The sequence below is a fragment of the Cryptomeria japonica genome, chromosome 3 (assembly GCF_030272615.1).
Source record: "Cryptomeria japonica chromosome 3, Sugi_1.0, whole genome shotgun sequence".
NCBI classification, from domain to species: domain Eukaryota; kingdom Viridiplantae; phylum Streptophyta; class Pinopsida; order Cupressales; family Cupressaceae; genus Cryptomeria; species Cryptomeria japonica.
In genome coordinates, this window is record NC_081407.1 from 606,783,528 (window position 1) to 606,807,615 (window position 24,088).

At 38.1% G+C, this 24,088-nt stretch overlaps 1 protein-coding gene across 4 annotated transcripts in view; it reads right to left on the bottom strand.

Moving 5' to 3' along the window:
- LOC131063961 (GPN-loop GTPase QQT2) overlaps positions 1-24,088 on the bottom strand; it is a 63,810-nt gene that overhangs the window by 17,424 nt on the left and 22,298 nt on the right. For 3 of the 4 annotated variants that reach the window (XM_057997985.2, XM_059218462.1, XM_059218463.1), the window contains one exon: positions 4,791-5,017. In XM_057997985.2, the coding sequence (XP_057853968.1) occupies positions 4,791-4,970 (180 nt within the window). In that variant the 5' untranslated portion in view covers positions 4,971-5,017. The remainder of the gene's footprint in view (positions 1-4,790; positions 5,018-24,088) is intronic. The other variant, XM_057997970.2, reaches the window with a different exon arrangement.

The following is a 24,088-nucleotide window of genomic DNA, read 5'->3' on the forward strand; positions in this document are numbered from 1 at the left end:
TCAAAAACAAGGAAAAACATGAGATGAACGCATTGAATACAAAATGAAGATTTTTTGGACGTCCACAAAGGTCCTAAATGTCTAGTTCGCTCCTGTCCCTCAGGAAGGGACCAGAGCGATTTTTGATATAATTGCTTTTCTTGCAAGGTTACAAACAATGTCAAGGCATGAACGAATGGAGTGAAGAAGGACGAGTCCGTTGAATATAAACTTGGAACCTGACAAAGTGAGATAAAGGCTACAAAAGGAGGATCGCTCCTGTCCCTCTCCAAGGGACCAGGGCGATACAATGGTGATGTTACTTCCTATGCAAGTTCGAGGTCGATCCAAGTCAAGACAAGGTGGCGAGGGACATTTCAAGGCGTCTTTAGCAAGCACAAACATTAAAAGGTCGTCACAATGATGAAATTCGCATCCTAGGACATAGATCGCTCCTGTCCCTCTCCAAGGGACCAGGGCGATGTTAGATGCATTGGTCATTTTGTGCAAGATTTACGTAAGAACAAGATTTCATAAGGTAATGCAAGGTCTAAGGCATCGTTTGAAGATAACATACAAGAGTTTTGAACGTCCAAACATTGCTAATCAAGGTAAAAAGCTCACATCGCTCCTGTCCTTTGGACAAGGACCAGGGCGATCCTATCAAGAGCACTCATATTCCTTCAAGATCAAAGCAAGGTGAGGTTAAGCGAGGCAAGGGACGACGTTTGGAGGACATCACAATGAAGATCGAAGATAAAAGGATGCATATTGAACGTGGAAATTTGAAGATCGCTCCTGTCCTTTGGACAAGGACCAGGGCGATGAACATCCAAAGACACTCATGAACGCATGCAAGGCAATCAAATTCGAAGAGCTCATCATGATGATTAATGTTGAACGTGGAGATGAAGGAGTTGAACGTGAAAAATGCAAAAATCAAGACAAAATCATGGATCGCTCCTGTCCCTCTCCAAGGGACCAGGGCGATGAGGTACGTCCCTCTCATTTTCATAGTTTTGGCGCCAAATAAGCAATTCAAATTTTCCTTAAATGCTAAGTTCGATAAAAAATTGAAAATCCTATTTAATTTGGCATTTAATGTGGCGTTGATCTTTTATTAATTATTTTGCCTTTATTAAAAATCGAAATTTGCAAATTAAAAACGTAAGGCATTAATAATTAATTAATTAATTAATAAAAATCGAATTTGAAGCGCTACAAAGGGAGGTCGGCCTTGCTAAATCATTTAAAAATCATTTAAAAAATTGTTTTATATCCTCAAGTCGGCCTAAGGGATAAATGCAATCCAAGCGCTATATATGGGGAGTGGAAGATTTCATTTTCACATCATCATTTTATCCTTCTACATGCGAATTAAGGAAGACAAGGGAGAAGTGCGATTTGGAGTTTACTAATAAAGGTGGTGCGATATCTTGGAGACTTCGTTGGAGCGAATTTGTCAAGGATTGAAGACCACGTCAAAGGTGCGAGACTAGGAGGATTTGTTGAGGCGAACTTGAAGTTTCCATTTGAGCGAAGTTGCCTAGGACGTCAAAGACATATCAAAGATGGCGAAATTGCTAACTTGAAGAGGAAATCACGTCCAAGACTTGAAGGGTGGCGAAGTTGATAAGAGGAACGTTCTTTTGAAGATCACATCAAGACTATCGAATTTCAAATTTTGCCTAGGCGAATTCCTTTATTTTGCATTCTAGAGTTAAGCTCTCAAAGAGGTATGACGATATGGATTTATTGTTTTAATTTCGAACGTTGATCGTCATTTCCTTAATTTCGGATTTTGAAATTTTGTTTTTCCTTAGCTCAGTCTTTTTTAGGAAATGATTAATAAAGGACTTATCATTAAGTTTCCTAAAATTTGCTCTCTAATTTATGTTATGTATTGCAAAATCATGGTACTAATTTTGAAATGTTGTGTAGGCATCAAATGGAGGTCTCTTCAAGGAAAATCAAGCCGGATCAAGGACGGTCTTCGCCAGGACGGTCTTCGCCAGGACGATCAAGCCAAGACATGGGCGACCTCTTTCAATCCAGCGTTCCAAGGCGAGGTACATCGTCATCCTGCACATCAAGGACAAAAGGAGTTAGAACAAGAGTTAATTAAAGATAGCCTCTCAACGACATCAAATTGAATATCTAGCAAGCTTCAAGTGTCAGATGAGGTGGCGTCCTAGTCATCATTTCTCCAATCAGTGAAGTCCATCTCAGCATGTCCAGATTCAATGTACTTAACTCATGGAAGGTGGCACAAACTCCGATGTACCTACCCCGGCTATCCATTGGTCGATTTTTCTAAAAGGGACATGTGTCCAAGCAATACAATTTTATCATTGGTCAAGCATTAAATGTTATGTAATGGTTGTAACAAACCCTAATTAGGGTTTTCATTGTAAAATCTTGGCCATTGATCTTGAATTGATCTAAGCCATCAAATTGTATTGTGGGCACTATATAAGCCCAGGCATTTCATTTTGTAAAGGTGGAATTTTAGATAGAATTAGAGAGAGTTGTAAATAGTTGAAAGTAGTTAGAGAGTAGAATAGGAGGACAAGGCAAGAAATTGTTGCCATTGATTGTAAACAAACTCCATTTTCATTGAAGTAATGGTGAAATATGTCGTTTTTCTTGCAATTTGCATGGTTTCTTGTTGAGTCTTCAATCTTAGATGGTAGATGATTAAATGAATGGAGGGAATGTGATTGATTGATGGTGGAATTCGTACATCCATACTACTAGCAGTTTGTTGATTGCAAATTTGCCTTGTGTAGTCGACTGGAATCGTTCAGCTTAAGCTCAATTTCAATTTGTCGCCTCTTCATTGATATGCATCAACTTGGATGGTATCTATGCCTGCGGTGATGATTTGAACATCATAAAGCTCCCTTAGAAGATCGCACTAGTCTTGTGTAGATGTTCCATTGATGTCAAAACAAGATCTAGTTAGAGTTTCACCAAAAATCAAGTCATTGCTCCTACATTCTTCGTATTAGGATTAGATCCTCTCTTCGCCCTTATCCTTTTTCCATTTTTTTAATCTAAGTTAGTCAGAGCCTGTGTCCAGCAAAGCAGATCGGAAGTTCAATGTAAGTCCCCTTGTGATTCCAGCAAATCACATCATACCACTGGAGCTTGTCCACATGTAGAGACCCTACCAAAAGGAACCTTGGAGTCATCCTAACTGATCCTTCATGCGAATCTTCAGCAGTTAGAGGCTTTATTCAAGAGAGGATAAGATACCCTTAGGTATTTTATTCTGTGTATGATGGTGTACAAAATACACGTCAACAAAACCCAAATGGGAAAAACCACGGTGGGATTTGAACCCAAAATATTATTCCACTATGGCCAGTAGCAAAACAATATAACAATATGGGGAATGCACAAGCATTCAAGCACACTGCCTAGAGCTCACTACTCAAATACAATAAGGGCTACAACCCCGAAAGGCTCACTACCTTACTGATTAATTACAGTGGTGAATTACTACAAATGAACTCCAAAATGGCATCTACAATGCTTGGATGAGTTCCGGTTAAGTGCCAAATACACCAACTGAATCACCTCTGTTGTTCTGCTCTATTCTGCCCTGTTCATTGTCTCAGTCAACTACCGGATCAAGAATGCGCACGTGAAACTGCGCCAAAACGGATTCTCGATCACCAGTCGCTCGCATACAATCATATCCTTCACCAAAAAGATCATCGACACCGGTCTTATATATCCACAATCACAAAATAGATCATTTACCATGTCGACCTGCTAATGTAATGTGTAGTCATGTCGGGTTGACCGGATCACCAAAGATAAATGTAGATCACCAAAACAACAATAAAATGATGTCTCTATGTCGGCTCAATCAACCCATACACGATTCATAGCTCCGCAATCACCATAAACCTTCCAGACCAAAACTACTCAATTCTTCCTAAAATACCGGTTAACTAGCTACCGGTTGACATCCTCTTCCGGAAATCAAGATCCGTGATTACCGGATGGGAATCTCATGAAGAGTTGCCATCAATGACAAACATAAACCAATAATAAACCATCAGAAGCCACCGGATGAGTGGCAATTGCCAACACTAGCATGTGTCTATCATGTGCATGACTCATTACTTTATGTGTTTTCGTGCTTAGTTTTCTATCTTTCATTTCATGAATGCTTAGGATGATTGGTTATGTTGATGCTTATCTAAGTTTTCTAACTTTACTTTAATTACCTGCACACTAACTATGGGTTTGCAATAATCTTCCAATTATCATGATTATTTCTTAGTTTCTGCATGCACATCGACATCTAGTTTACCTTTACTTTGTTATTATCTTTCTTGCGTATGCATGTTAATTATCTTATGTTAAATGTTGCACTTATGGTAATAGTAATTTATTTTCATCGATATCTTATTAAATGTATGTCAGATTTAATTAGGATTTAATTATGCTGGTTTAATTAAGTAAAACTAATATTTGGTTTTATTTATCAGGGAAAACTCAGGTATTTATTGAAACAGTAGTGTATAGTCCTCAAAAAAAACCATTACACAAAAATATGGAATATGTACTGTAGGTTCAGATTTGAATTAAAAACTGTGTGCTCTAGTATTTAAAAATTTACAAGAGAGTAACTGGCAAAATAAAAAGTCCTCCAAAATAACTAATAGCAAGATACAAACAGAGAATTCTCTGCAACCTTTACCAAAATATAGCTTATAATTAAGCATAAAGTTAAACTTAATCTAAATAAATTTTAAAATGATGTGTATTGGTGAGGATGCTCAAAGCAATCTTACCTCGTCAAATTTGGTTGCAAATAAGTTCAAGGATGTCAGAATTCCACCATTCGGACCTAGATTGAACTCCTTCATAACTTCCTTGTACTTAACAGTGTCCCGGATATCAATATTAGCACCAAAAGGTAGTGTCATTACTGCAGGGTCCAGGTTCAGAACATATCCTCGGATTCCAGACATCTTTGTGTGTGCAACAAGGCGGTGCAACAGAGTTGTCTTACCACTTCCTGCAAGTAAACAACAATTCGATTAAAAAATAACTTAAATGCCAAGAAATTGGTACAGGTACAGGAAATGCCAAAAAATATAATGAGGACTTACCATAATATCAATGTTAAGTGTGTAATCAGAAAAAAATAAACAAAAATTTGCAAAGCACTGTATAATTCAAAATATCTAGTTTTCAAATTTTATAAATTATGATTTAGGTTAAATTAGTATTATTGTCACCAACACATCCAAATTCAAATTTGGGGCCACCTCTTAATTTGGACAGATGTGATACGGATAATCATGCCCATTCCAAGTGATGTTTGATGTTTAATTTGTAGTGTTTATCATCTTGGTATTTCATTTCCTATTCAGGCATTTTATTTGTTGTTACAGTTTGCGAATCTCAGATATTTTCAGGAAGCATATTTTTTATTCAAATTATGAATGTAAGTTTGCTCAATAGAGCATGTGAAGCCAAAGAGAAGATATGCAGGGTACAAACATCTTGCAGACAATTATATGCCTACATAACAGGAAAGCCTGTGCCAGAACAAAGTGCAGCTCATTTGTAATGGAACAGTGAGAAGCGACAACAATTACCATGCAACACAATGAACACCCCTCTTCATTTAGCTACCTATACTCTTAATCCCAAGTGGTATGCACCTAAAGCTAGTTGAATTCTTCCTTCTAAAGATGATGAGGTAATGGATAAGATGTATAGCAATGAGGAGGCAACCATACTTCGAGAGCACTGGCTTCAATTTTCCGATTTCGGGGTCCTACATTTAGCTAACCAAAGGCTAGAATGGATAGAGCCACTATTGCACAAAAAAACTCATTGGATGGTGGAAAGTTCATGGGAAGGACACACCAGAATTGAAACAACTTGCTATTTGTCTACTCTCATAAATTTTTAGTTTCCTCTGTTGCAGAGAGAAATCGGTCTACCTATGGCTTCATCCACTCAATTAAGAGTAACCAGCTTCCCTCTAAACAAGCAAAAAAGCTAGTTGCAGTTTATAGTATTTAGAGACTACAAGATCAGATAGACTATTCAGTATCGACAAACACCAGCAACGTATTGGGACGTTGATCCAGGATGTCTGGCAAATAAATGAGAAGAAGCAACCAAGATTGGTCTCGATTCCATTAGATGAACCACAAATTCAACTCGAAACTAAATGTGACTCTTTAAGTCTTTTGATATTGATAGCCCAGATGAGGCGTAGTTTTATTTTTAAGTTTGATACTTAAGTATAAACTTTAATAATTATTAATTTTATTTTCTAAACTTTATAAATTAAAAGATCAAATATTGTTGTTATATAATAGATTATTGTTATGCTATTTTCATGATTACAGTACTATTAAACTTTTGAAATACTATTTTTTTTCACTTTGTAATAATTTTATATTTTATTAATTTTTGAAAAGAGTAATACATGACCAATCAGGCAACTTTCCAAAGAGTTCACAGTAAGCCAAAAATAAGACATCCCACCTACTCCTATCGTGAGCTTTTTCAAAATGCTCATTCACTGACACTATAGCTTCTACATCAAAAACTCACCCTTCATCCGGCTTCTATACAAACTAGACGAGATACAAAAAGATGGATAAACCCATCAAGACAAAACAGAACACAAACTAACTGAAATTGTACCTAATAATTATTTCTTCTTCTTCAAGGAACTCAATTCACCTTCGGGCTTCTTCCCCTTTGTCTCTCTCCGCTTCCTCGGGCGCAACACTCTCCTCCCCACACCCTCTACTTCAACCTTGGCAATTTCGATTACTACCTCCAGTTCTTTTATTTCCACTAGAAGTTTCAACGCCTCCCAGCCATGCTTTGCCTTGGCTCGGCAGTACATTTTACACAGTCCTTGCAGCCACCTCACAAAAAGGATCAACCCTGCCCTAACACCCTGTCCACCAACCTCAAATCCTTCCCCAACATCGAATCCTTCTCCAAGAATAGCCCATTCCAGAAATGATTCCATCCCATCCAGGAAATCCTTGTGGACTATAGTTTCCATCAACCGCCTCACCGTACCCACATCCTCTCCAACTTCCAAACCCCACGCCATAATCAATGAGTAAATATCCATCCTCGTTTTATACATGTGCTTCACCCAGTCAAAAGCTTTGCCCACAATGAGGAAAAAACACTGTGTTAGAAGCTCATCCAAGAAGCTGAAAATTCCTCTCAACCTCTTCTTCCTCAAGTCCCCATAGAACGGACACAACTGCTTTTTTGTTCGTAGAGTGGAGTTTGCCCCCATATCGTCTACCCGCTCCACTCCACCACCTTTCTCCACACCACTCAACTCCGCTTCTACAAAAAAATATCCTACAAAGAAAGCTACCTTTCTCCACCATAAACTCGAAAAAGACAGTGATGTAGTGATAGGACATGCATTTAATCGTGCATTCAATCAACTCAGCGTCCTTCATAAATGCTCCTACAAGTTTTAATGCCCAGCGCCACTTACCACCTCACATCTACGGTCCTTGCAATTCAAAAAATAAATAATCATTAGCTCTCTTTAATATTTAGATTTCATCAATTATAATCTACAGAAGGTCTTCAAACCTAAGTTCACCAATCTCATCAAAAGATAAAGCCCATTTAGAAAGAATGTCCGCCTCCAAGTTACCCGTTCTTCTAACATGACTAAATTGATAATCTTCAAAACAATTCCACTCCTCCATTATACTGAAAATTGAATTTTGTAAGTGTCGAGCTTTTATATTAGCCCTTCATAATAGCTTGAATAATGATCAATGAATCTCCCTCCAAGTGCAACCTCCTGGCTCCCAATTTCTTCCCAATTCTGACTACTATCAATGTTGTTGATGCTTCACCTATATTATTTGTTCCCGGTTCAAGTTTTTGTGCACCTAGTGCCACCACATCCCCCTTCCAATCCCTAACAATGAACCCTGCCCCAGATGGTCCAGGATTTCCTTTAGAGGCTACATCAAAATTAATCTTCCACCATCCCTTTGAAGGTCTCACCCACTACTCCTTAGCTTGAAAAGAAATGCTAGATTGAACCCAGCCCTGCCCCTTAACGGGCTACTTTTGAAATACTATTGGTGTATTGCTCTGATGATTAAATTTTACTGTTGTTATATTGCTGTCATGATTAAATTTGGGCATCTCCCCCTATCTCTACTGTCATACTATTGTTAGTGCTGTCCTGCTACTGGTTTAAATGTAAAGTTGCAATTTTATGTGTAGCAATTTGAGTAATCTCTCATTATATATAATATATATATGAAAAATTCATATATATTGCCATCCACCTGCTGTCCCCAAAAATGGCCCTGGGACGCCATCCACATCCCTGTCCTCATTCCCAAACATTGTGGAACACAAAAAATAACTAATAATAGCTACCACCCACCACATCCATGCCACCTTTAATAGGATAAACTCTTGATCTAAGATTGGAATCCTAGCCATTCATCCATCTCAAAATCTTATAAATTGACATCAAATCTCCCATTTTATAAGACTCTCAATTCCAGTTTTGAGCAAGTAGATGTTGTCCAAGCAAGCAATATACATTCCAGCATTAAATCAAAGAGCATATCAACTTAACACTATCAAAATAAATAGTTTTAAACATTGTTTATAATTCTTAGTTTTGTTCTGATTCTATGCTCATATTGTGCATTGTGCTATCTTTCTGCATTTTGCAATTTTCATTTCATTTATTCTCAATTTCACATTTAATGATTAGTTGCTTATACATCCTATCCCTCAACAATCTCAAAGACATATAGTAATATCTACAAATGTTGGAATACTTTAGATGGAATATCCTAACATCCCTATACAACTCCCAAAAACTGTTGAAAATATTAGCTAAGTTCGGATTATGAAAAAAAAATCGAACTTGCATGCATTATTTTTTATGTGACTATTATTGGGCTAGACCCAAATGTGACGTGTGAAAGGAAATTCATATGTAATAGGGCTGGGCCCTAAAATGTAACGTGCTAAAGAGATTGGACTGGACCAATGTCCAATGTGGTAAATGTTAATTAATAATAATTAATATTTAATGCAAGCCGACCTAAGGTAATCCACCGCCAAAGAAGGGTATATATACATATCAATTTCAAGATGAACAAAGACAATCATCACACTTGCATACAGCGATCTGCTCTTCCATTTTATGCAATTTATCTCTGCTATCCTTAACGATTCTGATTGGTCTACATTTTGGCGAACTTCAAGGGCTTACCAAGCTGTCAAGATTCTGATTAAAGACACCTTCTGATTGGTCTGCATTTTGGCGAACTCCAAGGGCTTACCAAGCTGTCAAGTTTCTGATTCAGTCTGCAACATCTATCATTATGGCAACTTGCTGTTAGAACAGCAATCAGAGATAAGTCACTTACATTGTAATTGCCTACCATTGATATAATCTGAGTTACCAGGTTCGGCCCCCTAGACCCCTGGTACTGGTCCGGTACAGTCCTGGTTCGGGGTTCGGGTCTGGTTCGCTTGTGGTTCGGACAGGGTTAGTGGTTCACAGGCTTGGTTCGAACCAGGGCGAACCCAAAAGGACCCAGAGGTCTGACAGCCCAAAAATGGATTTTTTTTTTGCAATTTTTTTTTTTTTGAATTCCACCACATAAAAAATTAAAATGACCCTATGTCTCAAGCCACACACCTATGCATCGTACAACCAAGAGAGAAGCACAAGTCTGTACAAAAGAACAAGTCAGAAAAAACAATTCCTGTACGGGAGAATACACCTTGATCAGAATTTTGACTTCTTTGGCCTTGTTCCTAACGTCTTAAAAAAGCAGAAAATTGATGCACGCCATGGAGTTCCGTGTGGGTTTGAAGGTTGTAATTTGGGAGCGCGCCTTGGGCGCTGCCCCGGAACCCTGCGAGGGGCGCTGCCCCTCGACCCCGCAAGGGGCTCTGCCCCTTGACCCCACTGGGTGCGCTGCCCACAGACCCCCGCAAGGGGCACTGCCCCTTGACCCCATTGGGGGCATTGCCCCAAACCCCCATTAGAGAATCCATTTGATGATCAAACTTTAAATTGTTGAAAATTGAAACAATGATACTTGAATATTTTATCACTTTGATATTAAACTTGATGTATATGATGCTGTTATGGTATGATCATGATGCTATGATTACAAGTTTATGTTGCTTTTGTTGTTTATATGATGCTATGTGACATGCTAATCTTAATTCATGCTTATAGGCTGCATATATATATAATTTACATGTTTTTGTACTAACGAACCCAAACGAACCCAAACCCCTTTTCAAAATTTTGCCGTACCGGCATACCGGGTTCTTCGAACCCGAACCGGTAACTTAGGATATAATACATCTTAAAGTTTGAGGCTGGGTTTTTCACCTCCAAGAGGGAGGTTTTCCCAAGGTATTGGTGTCTTGTGTTTATTGTTGTTACTGTTCTTATTTTACTGTGTTTTATTACTGTCATTATTTATACATAATCTGATTATTGATCAAATTAACACCTAATTGCCTTAAAATTAACAAAAACAACGCTTGAAAATTGGAAGTTTCCTAGATATGTCTCATAGATTACATCGATTTTTCCACACGTGTTGATACCTGGTTAATTGTTAAAGAACTAAATGTTAATGTTGTAGCTTCACGAGACTACATATTACCCGTGATGAGTGTGAATCTCTTCTATTTCGCTCAACTCTTTGAGCTCTGTGTTCGTTGTAATTTATGGAATGCTGAAGGAGTATCGGTAACTATAGTGTAACTGACGATTATTTAACTGTCGATTATTCCTTAATGTGTGGCTTTCCATCTTCTACCGTCGGGAGATATGTTGCGTCAGACTTCTTCTTTTCGGGTGTTTTGTTATGTGTCTCGGGCTCATAAAGTTCAGGGGATACAATATATTTAAGAGTTCACTCATGAAGAAGTTAATTTTTGGCTGGACGATATCTTCCTGTGCGTCCTCACATCTGTATCAGACATTCTGATTCTGTTCTCTATATTAAGTTGAGGTCTTCCGCAGCATCTCTGGTTATATTTCATGCCATGCCTATTCTATGTGAGGTGTTGCGAAGAGTTATTGATTGAATCGTGAAGTTCTATTTGCAAACGTGTTCATACCCGAGAAGAGTTTTTTTTTTGTTTTATATTCAGCATTCCAATTATCTTTTCAGTATTCTGATATCTGCACTTGGTATACAATTGGTGCTCGATTATCTTTCATATTGTAGGAGGAGTTTATGCTAGTGATAGAAGCCTTCAGTTGTCTCAGATAATTTTGGCTTCTTCTCTTTGTATTCAAATTTGGAGTCTTCAATAAAAGTTAATTTTGGTGTGGCTGGGTTTTTCACCCTCAAATGGAGGGTTTTCCCAAGATAAGATTTATGTGTTTTGTGTTCTTGTGTGAGCTCTAGTTTCAGATTTCTGAGTTTTAATCTTTCTGGTTCTAAATTTAACATGGTATCAGAGCGGGTCTAAAGAAAAGATCCAGAACTAGATTGCTTAGCTTTGAAATAATCTTTGCTTAGCTTAGTTTGTTATTTCAGTAGTCAACAATGGTGAATGGACTCAAAGTTGAAGACGGGTTGGATGGTGCAGCTAATTATATCTCATGGAAATTCAGAGTCCTTATTGTGCTTGAAGAGAATGATCTTCTTAACTACATGAAGTTTGTTGTAGATGGACCGTCTAATGATTTTGAGAAAGCACAATGGAGAAAGACAAATTTCTTGGCAAGAAAGATTCTAATTGATTCTGTTAAGGATCATCTGGTACCTGTTATATCCAAGTTAGATTCAGCCAAAGAGATATAAGAGTGCCTTCAAAGTTTGTATGAATTCAACAGCACTAGTAGAGCTCTAGCCTTGAGACATCAACTCCTTCATATCAAAATGGGTAGAGGTGAATCTATTGTTTCTTTCTTCATGAAGTTTACAGAATTGAAGGATCCGCTCAATGCTATTGGAGATTCTATTGAGGATAAAAACCTGGTTATGCTAGCCATGAATGGCCTTCCTCGCTCTTGGGAATCTTTCATTCAAGGTATTAGTGGAAGAAATGAACTACCCAAGTTTAATCAGTTGAGAACTGATTGCGTTCAAGAAGAATGTAGATTGGAGGCGAGAGGAATTGGGCAAAAATCTCACCATGAAGAAGATCATGTTCTTGCTGCCCATACTTCTAAAAGAAAAGGAAGGAAAGGAAATTTCAAGAGGAATAGAGATAGGAATTCTAATTCAGCTCTTGAACCTAAGAAGAGAAAGGATCTCTCTAGAGTTCAATGTTTCAGATGTGACAAATTTGGTCACTTTGCTAGAGAGTGTCCTTCGAGACCCAAGCATCAAGTTGTCGCCTCAAATGTTGAAAATGCTTCTCCTCATAGAGAATCAAGTGAAAATTCAAAGGGTTTCTTATTTATTTCTATCCTTTCAAGTAATGTTCCCTCTGATAGTTATACTTGGCTGATTGACAGTGGAGCTTCTCACCATATTACTGGATATCGTGAACATCTCTCTAATCTGATTGAAAAGGATTATCATTTGCATGTTATCATGGGTGATGATGCCAGTTATTCTGTAAAAGGAGCTAGAACTACATCCTTTCATTTAGATTCAGGAATTCCTCTTCATTTGAGTGATGTGTTATTTGTTCCTGGAATCAAGAGAAATCTGATTTCTATTTCAGCGTTGGAAGATAAAGGATATCGAATTGCATTTGCTTAAGGCAAAGTTCTTGCATGGAAGAAGAACAGTCACATTAAGACATCTCGTGAAATTGGTGTTCGTCATGAGAGTTTATATAGACTTTCAGCCCATCCTATTCATGCCTTAGCACATGATTCCATGACTTCTAATGAGCTGTGGCATAAAAGATTTGCTCATCTAAATTTCAGAACTCTTTCCTCCATGGAGAAGATGGTCATTGGTCTTCCTAAGCTTAATCAAAATCATGATGGTGTCTGCAAAGGATGTGCTCTAGGTAAGAACATTAAAAGTCCTTTTCACTCTAGTGAAAGTAGAGCAAAAGAAATTCTAGAGCTGATTCATTTTGACTTTTGCGGTCCTATGTCTATTGCTTCTTTAAGTGGTTTTTGGTACCATGTTACTTTCATTGATGACTTCTCTCGTAAGACATGGATTTACTTTTTGAAATCTAAAGAATCTGATGAAGTGTTGTCTAGATTTAAAGAATTCAAAGCTCAAGTAGAGAATTTGTCTAATAAGAGGATCAAAGTTTTAAGATCTGACAATGGGGGTGAATATACTTATGGTTTGTTTCAAAAAATTTGTATTGAAGCTAGGATTAAGAGGGAGTTTTGTGTCCCTTATAATCCTCAACAAAATGGAATCGCTGAAAGAAAGAACAGGTCTATTGTTGAGGCAGCGAAAGCCATGATCCATGATCAAGGCCTTCAAATATTTCTTTGGGCAGAAGCTTGCAGGACAGTTGTTTATGTTTAGAATTGTAATCCTCCAAAAATTCTAGACAATATGACTCCTGAAGAAGCATTCTCAGGTATTAAACCAGAAGTTAGTCATCTCAAAATTTTTGGGTGTCCAGTTTACATTCATGTACCTAAGGATAAAAGGTCTAAGTTAGAACCTTCAAGTAAGACAACAATTTCTGTTGGTTAAAGTAAATCTTCTAAAGCTTACAAAGTCTACATTTTGGGTCAAAAGCATATTGAAATCAACATAAATGTTTCATTTCAAGAAGATGTAGCTTGCAAAAGATCTAAAGGGACTTCTATGGAAATTGATAGAGAAGATCATGAGATTTTTCAAGATATGGATACTGCTGCCCCTGATTCCCCTTCTGAGATTCAGAGGGAGACTCTTGAATTAGAAGATCCTATTCATCCTATTGATCCTATAGATACCTCTGCCAAACCAAGTAATGTTTCATGTGACAAGAAGAGACCTTTGTGGGCCAGGCATACTACGCAAGAGGCTGAAAAATATTCAGCCCCTCATGGTACTTTCAAAGAAAGTAAGAGACCCCATAAGTTTGCAGCATATGTTGCTTTAATGAATCATATTATTGAATCCGAGCCTTCAAGTTTTGAAGTGGCTTCATGTTGATGTGTTTTTTATACACAATCAAACACAGAATAAAATACCCATAGGCATCTCATCCTCTCTTGAACAAAGTTTCCCTGAATGCTAAATATTTCACCTAAGGATCAATCGAGGCAACTCCAAGGTTCTGGTATGTAGGTTCTCTACGTGTGGATAAGCACCAGCATTTGTTGTTTCATCAAGGGGCCTTACGTACTTTCTATGAAAGTCGGTTCTTGCAGCTACTTGACCAATGATGAACAAGATTTTCCTAATAGGCTAATACTAACCGATGTTTCAAAAAAAGAACAGAAGATAAGGGATTAGAGAGGACTATACTCAACTAGGCCTATGACTGACTAAATGGAGGGCAATCTTAGTGAAACTCTACCAATTTCAGTATCGCCATAGAACAACAACTCTACTGGAATCGGTGCGATCTTCTAAGGGAATTTGAAGATTTTTCAAATCATTCATTAACATAGATACCATCAATAGGATGCATATCAACACTCAAGTAATGAGTGAACTTTAAACAATTTCAATATCTCCATTTGACCACACAAGGCGCAATTACAATCAATAAGAGTCTAGTGGTTTGGACTATGAGCTTCACAATAGTTCATACACAACATTTCATCATTCAATCTAACTTTAACATCTAAATACTATCTTCAATAAAGTGATTCAAGAAGATGAACAACCATGCAAGAAGCCACAAAAATTGCAATAAAACACCATAACTTCAATGTTTTATTAATCTCATAGCAAAATATAACAACAATTGCTCAACTTTCTCTCTTCACCAAATTTGCACTACTGCTACTCTCTTCTTTTCTACCAACTTTTCCTATTCACTCTTATTATTCTCCTTGTTAACCCCACAAATGAAATGAGTGAGAGCTTATATAGCATTCTCAAATACAATAAATGGCCCAGATTTAAAGAACAAGAGCTAAGATTTTGACACCTAAACCCTAATTAGGGTTTGTTACAAAAATAACCCTATTTGGATAAACATTATCATAACATAGCCAATAGAAATTGGCACGAATAACGAGGAAGCATCCTCCAATAGGGATCGAATTGCCACATCATTTCATAACAATTTTTCATCTAGAATTTTGTTCCCTTTTCCTTGTTCCTTTCTGGCATATTCAATAAATTTGGACATAATCCCTTCAATCTCTGCAATGGGAATCTCAAGCAAGTTCTTCATTCGTTCCTCCAAGTGAAGGACATCATCAAAGGCCACAAGACGAGTCATCTCCCATCCGTGCTCCAGCTCTTTTGTTCTATCAATCAGGAACATAGTAGCATACATTTGATCTCACTACTCTTTTGTGATCGTGTTGTCCTCTCTACAAAAGATGATCTTGATTCTGTTCTCCAACTCTTGGATATCCACATTTGTCTCAATCTCTATCCTCCTATCAAGGATCACACATGGTACATCAAACACCTTGTCTTGAATAGGATGGATAGTGTCCTCAACTTGGTTGCACCTGCTATTGATGTCCTTGAATAGAACCTCCTTCATTTGGAGCAAAGTTGACCATTGTAGGAAATTATGAGTTTCACCATCAGCTACTCTTTCTCGTGCCAAAACTTGTCTTGATGTCCGTCTTACTACTTGTAGTACTGGGATAGTGATGTCTCTAGTATGAGTGAATGCATCGACTATTACACCAAGACCATGAACTATCTCAAGAACTCAGATGGCTTTGTGCAGTATCTTCGTCAAAACTCCTATAAATTCCTTGGCTATCATATTGTGTAGGATCTATCAATCCATGTATCCATGAGTTGTATCCATGAGTGCCTGCAAAGGTAAGACTTATGGATCCTGTCGCCTCAATGGCTCATTAAGTTGGCTAAAATAATTTCTCCAAGCATTAATCTCTCTTTTCCAACCTCTTATTCTTTTCTATTTCTTCTTTTAGCTTATCATTAACTGCCCTCACTGAATCAGTTGCATCTTCCATGGCTTGCTTGAAGGTAAGTGGACCAAGATCAAAAGTCTCCAAATTATATTCTTCTGCCATGATCTCATCAACATACTTGTCCACCGCTGGTGTAGCTATCTGTATCTTCCTGGAGCCTGTATCATCTCTTATCACCTTAGATATCTTTGTAGCTTCTCTCTTTTCAATTCCTTCTTGAGACTGGCTTAGAAGACTTTCCAAATCAAATACTTGCTCTTCTTCTTCAACTACAACTTCTCTTGTAAGTCTTTCTCTAAGCCAATCTGGAATGGAAGATTTTCCTTCTTTTACTTGCATTTCCTTGGGCAATGACTGCTCGCCTCTAAAAGGAGATGTCGCTTCATCATCATTTCTTTCTTCTTGCTGTTCATTATCACAAACTTGGAGAGGAAGAGACTAACTTGATGATTGTTGAGGTGTCTTCCTTTTGTCCTGTCCATCATTTTGCACTGTGGACTCCATGGACTCATCCATCTCATGTACCTTCTCCCTTTGATCCTCTCCTTGACCTATCTCTTTTTCATGTCTAGAAGAAGCACTAGGAGGATGATCAGGATTTACTCTTTGTTTCTTCTTGGATGACTCTCTTTTCAGGTTCCTCCTTTCTCTTCGACCCCTTGGAATGAGAAGTGTTCTCACTTGCACTCGCCTCTCCTTCTTCCGTTCTTGTTTCCATGTTGAATGCCATAGCTATGTTTTGTTCCTTCAACTTTTGATGCTGGACATCCACCCATCTGCGAGTACAACTCAAAACTGGATCCATCAATGCTCTCAAGTCTACGACTTCTTGTTCATCCCAATCGATCTTCACTTCTTTGTCTTCTTTTTCATAGGAAGAATGAAGATATATGCCATTGTCTTGTGCATGATCTGCCACTCTATAGATCTTACATTTCCTGATGAGATTGAGGGATAATCGAGAGTGCATCTTTTTCTTTACCTCTACATCATCCTCAACATTCATCCAAAAGTCTTTTACTTGAAATACATGCTTGTACTTCTTCCCAACAATTTCCTCCACATAACCATAAGGATCAAAATTATCTCTCGAAGCAAAAGATGTGAATGAGTAGAGAGATAGCTCCTTTTCTACATCTTCAGCTACTTGAAAGTTACGACAAACTTCAATTGAATTTCCAAGTGAAATAGGTATAGGGATACCATTCCCATGCTTATGCCTTGATGCCTTAGCACACGCTGCCAACTGTCAAGTCACCTCAAGTAGTATTATCTTGTCCATAGGATACCTTGGCAACATGTAGAGAGGTGAGGGACATCCATGAATTCTGATATAGGTGAATTTAGGAAATTGAATGAACCATGCACCGTGTTTCTTCACAAGCTCTTGTGCTTCTGGAGACAGTCGTTGATGAATTCCTCCTTGTAGGATCCGAGTGATATGCATAACGAAAGTATCATTGACTATCTTGTAGTACTTCTTAGGTGGATGATGTAATTGGGCATAGGAATCACATACTCTTATCTCTCCAGGCCCTCTCCCAACAATGCCTCTATGTGGTAGTCCTGCATACTCATAGCATCTCGCTAAATAATATATAGCATATGAGCTTATGTGGAATGGTTTAGCAGGAACTAACCTCCTCAACTGCACATCTAGGTTATTACTGATAATTCTGGCCCAGTTGAACATCCCTTTCCCTTGTATGATCACTTGTATAAAGAAAAACATCCACTTGTCGAAAAAGAAGGCTTGAGAAGCACCTACAACTCGATTAAGCATGGTTATCAAGTCTCTGAATTCTTCTTGGAAATCAATTTTGTGAGGTACATTGGGTATCTTATTCAAGTGAGGCCTACTCTTGAGCAACCAATTCTTATTGATGAAATTCAGACAAGTATCAGGATCATCTTCGTAGATAGACTTGGCTCCTTCTAGACTCTTGTAGATCATATCCCTCTGCTCAGGGAGATGAAAAGCTTCACTTATAGCTCCCTCCGAGAGATAAGCGAGGATAGTCCCATCCTTGGCCACAATCGTCCTTGAATGTGAATCATAGTGCTTGGCACATTCGATCATTAGCTCATGACACCTGACTGCAGGAGGGAAACCTATTTCTTTAATGATTCCACTCTCAATTATCCTCTTGGCTATGGGTGATGGCTTGCCGATATAGGATGCTTCACGAAATTTCTTCACATTGAAGTTTGCTAGGTTGGTGTCTCCGACGTTGCTCCACTTGGACATGATCTTTGTCTCCAAGTCTCCACTCCTTTGATCTTCTTTGATTAAGGCTTGTTGAGTAGTGGATCCGCTCGCCTTTGGGGCCGCCATTTGTCACCTCAAACTTGATCTTGAGATTTGAAAGAAATGAACCTGGAAAGATGGGTAAATAGTGAGTTGTTGTTGAATTCGCCTCCCTTCCAAGTGATGTTTTCACATGATAGCTCCCTTAAACGATTCAGACCTGCACCTTAAATATGTTAAGAGTCTCCTTAGAAGGATCGGTATTCTTTAAATTCGCCCTCTCAAATCTGAATTTTATCTCTCCAATCACCAATTTATCTACAGATTTGTCCTTAAGAAAAATGCCTTGGCGAATTCAAAATTGTGAAGATTGTTGATAAATCTGGAATTTGTTTCTTCACTGCTGAAAGATTTCGCTCATTAATCTGCTTCTATTGCACAAGGTATAGGCTTGGAATATGACTAGTAAAGATCATTATCATGCCTTGGGAGTTCACCTTCATCACTAGATCAATAGATAAAATTCGCCTTTTGCACTTGTCAAATCTAGAATTCGCCTTCCAACTGTTGATAATCACCCCTTTAGTCTGCTCTTAAATTTGCCTTCATGAATGATAAGTGATCAAGGATCAACCCTCCTTTATGCCTAGGCGCCTTCATGGGGAGATGTGCTCTCTAGATGAAAGCCGACTTGAATAAAATCAATTGTATTTTCCTTCAACCTTGCCGACTTTCTCATTAAAATTTCAAAATTGCTTTTGGCGCCAAAAAGGTGAAATCGGTTTGTTAATTCATTAATGCTCCTTAGCCGACTTGCTCTGCTTTAGTTTTTTTTTTTTTTCATCCTATCAGTTTTATCACAAAGCACTTGTTCTTCTCATGACTGCACTTTTGTATCTTCAAGAGGTACATATCTCTAATACAATTTTGCCTTGGTACCTTAGAGAGGGACACAAGCGATTTTGGAAAATGATGAAGTTTATTACCATTCGATGAAAGCAAGTTTAGGTGTGCATGAAGCGTATGATGTTTAGATCCTTAAAATCACCTTAAGGAGAACTTTCAGCACACCAACATTAGCAAATCACCCTTCCTTATGCATTTCGCTTTGGTACCTTGGGAAGGATCATGAGCGAAATTCTCCTCTTCGATGCATTTCGCTCTTTTCTGATTCAATCACTTCATATTCCTCATTATTTCACCTTATACTTTAGTTTTTAGATCCTTCTTCCACCATGATCAAGTCCACTTGCCCTCAACTTCGCTTAAGATAAGGTTTGTTCAATTGCTTGAGTGACGAATTAGGAGTTTTCAAGGATTTCGCTCATGTACCCTTGGAAGGGTCAAGAGCGAATTGGAGGTATTAGGCTTAGATATCTATCGAATGTTCTCTTCTCACCTCCATTCACGTTGCCTTGGTCTAAGTTCATGCTAAGAAGTCATCATTAGAGGTCTCCTTGTTAAAAAGGTTGGATCAAAGACAAGTCTCAATCACTTTGCTTGTGTACCTTAGAGAGGTACGGAGTCTCTTAGGTGATTCGCTCCTGTACCTTAGAGAGGGTTGGGAGCGAATTTAGCTTCAAAGCTCAAATTCCTCACATTTCTTCACGATTCAAGTTCATTCAATCCACTTTCAAGGTATGCACGAATCGACCTTTATCAATCACGCCAAGGGAACAAGGTTTTCAACCCAAACAAGGAGCAAAAGAGTGTTTTAAGAAAATTCCCTCCTGTACTTTTGGAAGGGTTAAGAGCGAATTCGACCTTTAAGCTCAAATTCTTAATCTTTTCAAGGTCCAAGGGCATTCAACTAGGTCTCAATTCACTTTCAAGTCATTAACATTCTTCCAATCGCCATGGGAGCAAGGTTTTCAACCCAAACTAGGTGTAAGAGAGGATTCTAAGGAATTCTCTCCTATCCCTTTGAAAGGGTCAGGAGCGAAATTGACAAAGTTGCTCTAATCCTCCATGCTACATCTTTTAACTTGGTTTGAGTGCACTTCAAAGCATCTATGAATCATCTCTCTTTCACCCAAAGGCTTAAAAACACTAAATTCGGTTCAAATGAGGGGAGGTTTAAGAGAGTTCGCTCTTGTACCTTTGGAAGGGTCAAGAGCGAATTTCATGATCTTGCTCAAATTGTCAACTTCCTCTCAAACTTTCAAGTCCAGGGCGGCTCAAATTTCACTCTCAATGGCGGGCTCAAGTTGATCATCTCCAATGAGATTTCGTCCAAACTTAGGAGGCCAATGGGAGCCTAAAGAGAGTTCATCCTTGTACCTTTGGAAGGGTCAAGAGAAAACTAGATGATCCAACTCAGGGTCTCCAACTTTCTTCAAGTTTTCACGCTCAAATTTCATCATGTTCCTTCAAATGGATAGGCAAGTGTATTGGCACCAAACAAGACCTTGAAGCGTAAGAATCCATCCCAAATGAGGGTAATGATCTCTTTCTTAAGAAATTCGCTCTTGTACCTTTGAAAGGGTCAAGAGTGAAATTAATCTTTCAATCAACTTGCCCTTACTAGCCTTCATCCTTCGTGCCTACACTTTGATCATTGCTTCGTCTTATCAACTCAAACTCCACAGGAGACCCTTGACAACACTCTGGCCTAGCAACTTACAACTTGACCCATATCCTTGACTCATTTGGACTCAAAATTCTCAAGACTTCCTTTACAAAATATACATTCCTCGACCCTCAAAGGCAAGGTCTTGCTAAAATTCACATCAAGACTCTAGGCATAGAAATATGACTTCCCTATTCTTAGGCCAGACCTGACCCTAAAACGAACCCTATGGACAATTATGAGGCAGGCTCCTCAAAGGAAACCCCAATTTACCTAACCTAGGCCATCACTGACTCACTCAAAACCCCTAACAAGCAGAGAAAAGCCAAGCAAAGAGAAAGCAAGACCCAAAAAAGAGAGGGGGTCCCCATTTTGATGGGGCGATGTTGTGAAATGGTAACAACACTTCAAAGCAGCAAGTATGGAGAAATGCAATGTTAGAAGAATATCAATCTATCATCAAGAATGATGTTTGGGATATTGTTCCAAGACCTCAAGGTAAATCTGGTGTTTCTTCTAAGTGGTTGTTCAAAATTAAACATGCAGTTGATGGAAGTGTTGAAAAATATAAAGCTAGATTCGTAGCTAGAGGGTTTTCTCAAAAGGAAGGTATAGACTATGAGGAGACTTTTGCTCATGTAGCTCGGTACACTTCAATTAGAACTATCATTGCTATTGCAGTAGTTAAAGGATGGAAACTTCATCAGATGGATGTAAAGACAACATTCTTGAATGGTGTAATTGAAGAAGTATTTATTGAGCAGCCAGATGGTTTTGTGATTCATGAGAAAGAATCACATGTATGTAGATTGAAAAAGGCTTTGTATGGCCTTAAGCAAGCTCTACGTGCATGATATGAAAGGATTGATCATTACTTATTGAGCTTGGGCTTCCTCAAAAATGATGCAGATCCAAATATTTACTTCAAGTAATTGATGATAAAGTCTTAATTTAAGTTCTTTATGTTGATGATTTATTTCTTACTAGAGAGGATGATCTTATCACTAAATGTAAGAAAGAGAGCTTATGAATTTGAGATGAAAGATCTCGGTCTTATTCATTACTTTCTTGGTTTAGAAATGTGGCAAAGATCAAATGAGATTGTTCTGAGTCGAGGGAAATATGCAATTGACATTTTGAAAAGATTTAGTATGTTAGATTGCAAATCTATGGCAACTCCTATGAAAGCAAATCTGAAAAAGTTACATGAGATTGCACCTAGTTCAGATTTAGTTGATCCTACTATGTATAGGCAATTGATTGGGTCATTAATGTATTTAGTCAATACAAGGCTTGACATATGTTATGCTGTTAACACTCTCAGTTAGTTCATGTGTGCGCCTAGACAGATTCATTTTGTTGTAACTAAACATATATTGAGATATGTGTGTGGTACAGTGGGATATGGTCTGAAATATACTTCTTGTCAAGGTCTGAATTTACAAGGTTTCTCTGATTCAGATTGGGTAGGGTGTGTGCCTAATAGGAAGAACACTTCCAGTTGTTGTTTCAGCTTAGGTTCAGCGATGATTTCCTGGTGCAGCAGCAAGCAATCGTGTGTGGCTCAAAGTACAGCAGAAGCTGAATATGTTGCAGCTTGTGTAGCAGCACGAAAAGCAGTGTGGCTTCGAAAGCTTCTTGCACGACTATTTGGGCAGCCTTTGGAACCAACTATGATTCTTTGTGACAACCAAAGTTGTGTAAAGCTTTCGGTTAATCCTGTTGTTCATGATAAATCCACGTATGAGGAAATCAAGTTTCATTATTTAAGAGATATGGTTCAAAGGAAAGCAGTTGAGCTCAAGTACATTTGCACAAATGAGTAGACAGCTGAAATTCTCACCAAGCCACTTCCTAGAGTGGAGTTTTTTTATTTTAGAGATAAGCTTGGCATTGTGGAGAATGATGCTCTTGCTGAGAGAGAGTCTCAGCTTCAGTGATTCTCATTTCATGTTGTAATGCATTTTTCTCTGTGATGGAGAAATTTGAGGTGAAAGCTCTTGTTGCTCTTTCCACTCATAGGAGTAGCCATAGTGGATGTCATGTTGAAAGACTCCACGACAATATCACATTGAGTGACTCCGTGATGAGAGCTTGTGTTTATTTCACTCATGGGAGTAGCCATGGTGAACACCATGTTGAGTGAATCCATGATGCTATCATGTTGAGAGAATCCGTGATTAAATTCTGCTATTTTACACAAATGGGTGTAGCCATTGTGTTTGTCATGTTGAGAGACTCCATGACTTGAAAATTTAGTAAATGATATCTCCTTTGCTAAGAGGGAGTGTTAATGTTGTAGCTTCAGGAGACTACATATTACCCGTAATGAGTGTGAATCTCTTCTATTTCGCTCAACTCTTTGAGCTCTGTGTTCATTGTAATTTATGGAATGCTGAAGGAGTATCGGTTCTGTATGATAACTATCACCACTCATGTGTGAATGACGTGAGGCTTCGTTGGAGCATCGTGTATGCTGGAAATGGTTTATTTCCTTTTTTTTATTATTATTCATTGTAAAGTTCTGCAGTTTCTTCATATTGTGCTGTCAGTAGTGTAACTGCCGATTATTCCTTAAAACTACTTCTTTTCGGGCGTTTTGCTATGTGTCTCGGGCTCATAAAGTTCAGGGGATACAATATATTTAGGAGTTCATTTGTGAAGAAGTTAATTTTTGACTGGACGATATCTTCCTCTGTGTCCTCACATCTGTATCAGACATTCTGATTCTGTTCTCTATATTCAGTTGAGATCTTCCACAGCATCTCTGGTTATATTTCGTGCCATGCCTATTCTATGTGAGGTGTTGCGAATGGTTATTGATTGAAATTGTGAAGTTCTGTTCATCCATGTTCATACACAAGAAGAGGTTTTTTTTTGTTTTATATTCAGCATTCCAGTATCTTTTCAGTGTTCCGATATCTGCACTTGGTATACAATTGATGCTCGATTATCTTTCATATTGTAGGAGTTTATGCTAGTGATAGAAGCCTTCAATTGTCTGAGATAATTTTGGCTTCTTCTCTTTATATTCAAATTTGGAGTCTTCAATAAAAGTTAATTTTGGTGTGGCTGGGTTTTTCACCCTCAGGTGAAGGGTTTTCTCAGGATAAGATTTATGTGTTTTGTGTTCTTGTGTGAGCTCTAGTTTCAGATTTCTGAGTTTTAATCTTTCTGGTTCTAAATTTAACACTAAAGAAAACACCATGACACATGTTCTTTATATTTGCATTAACTTTTTTTATTTTTT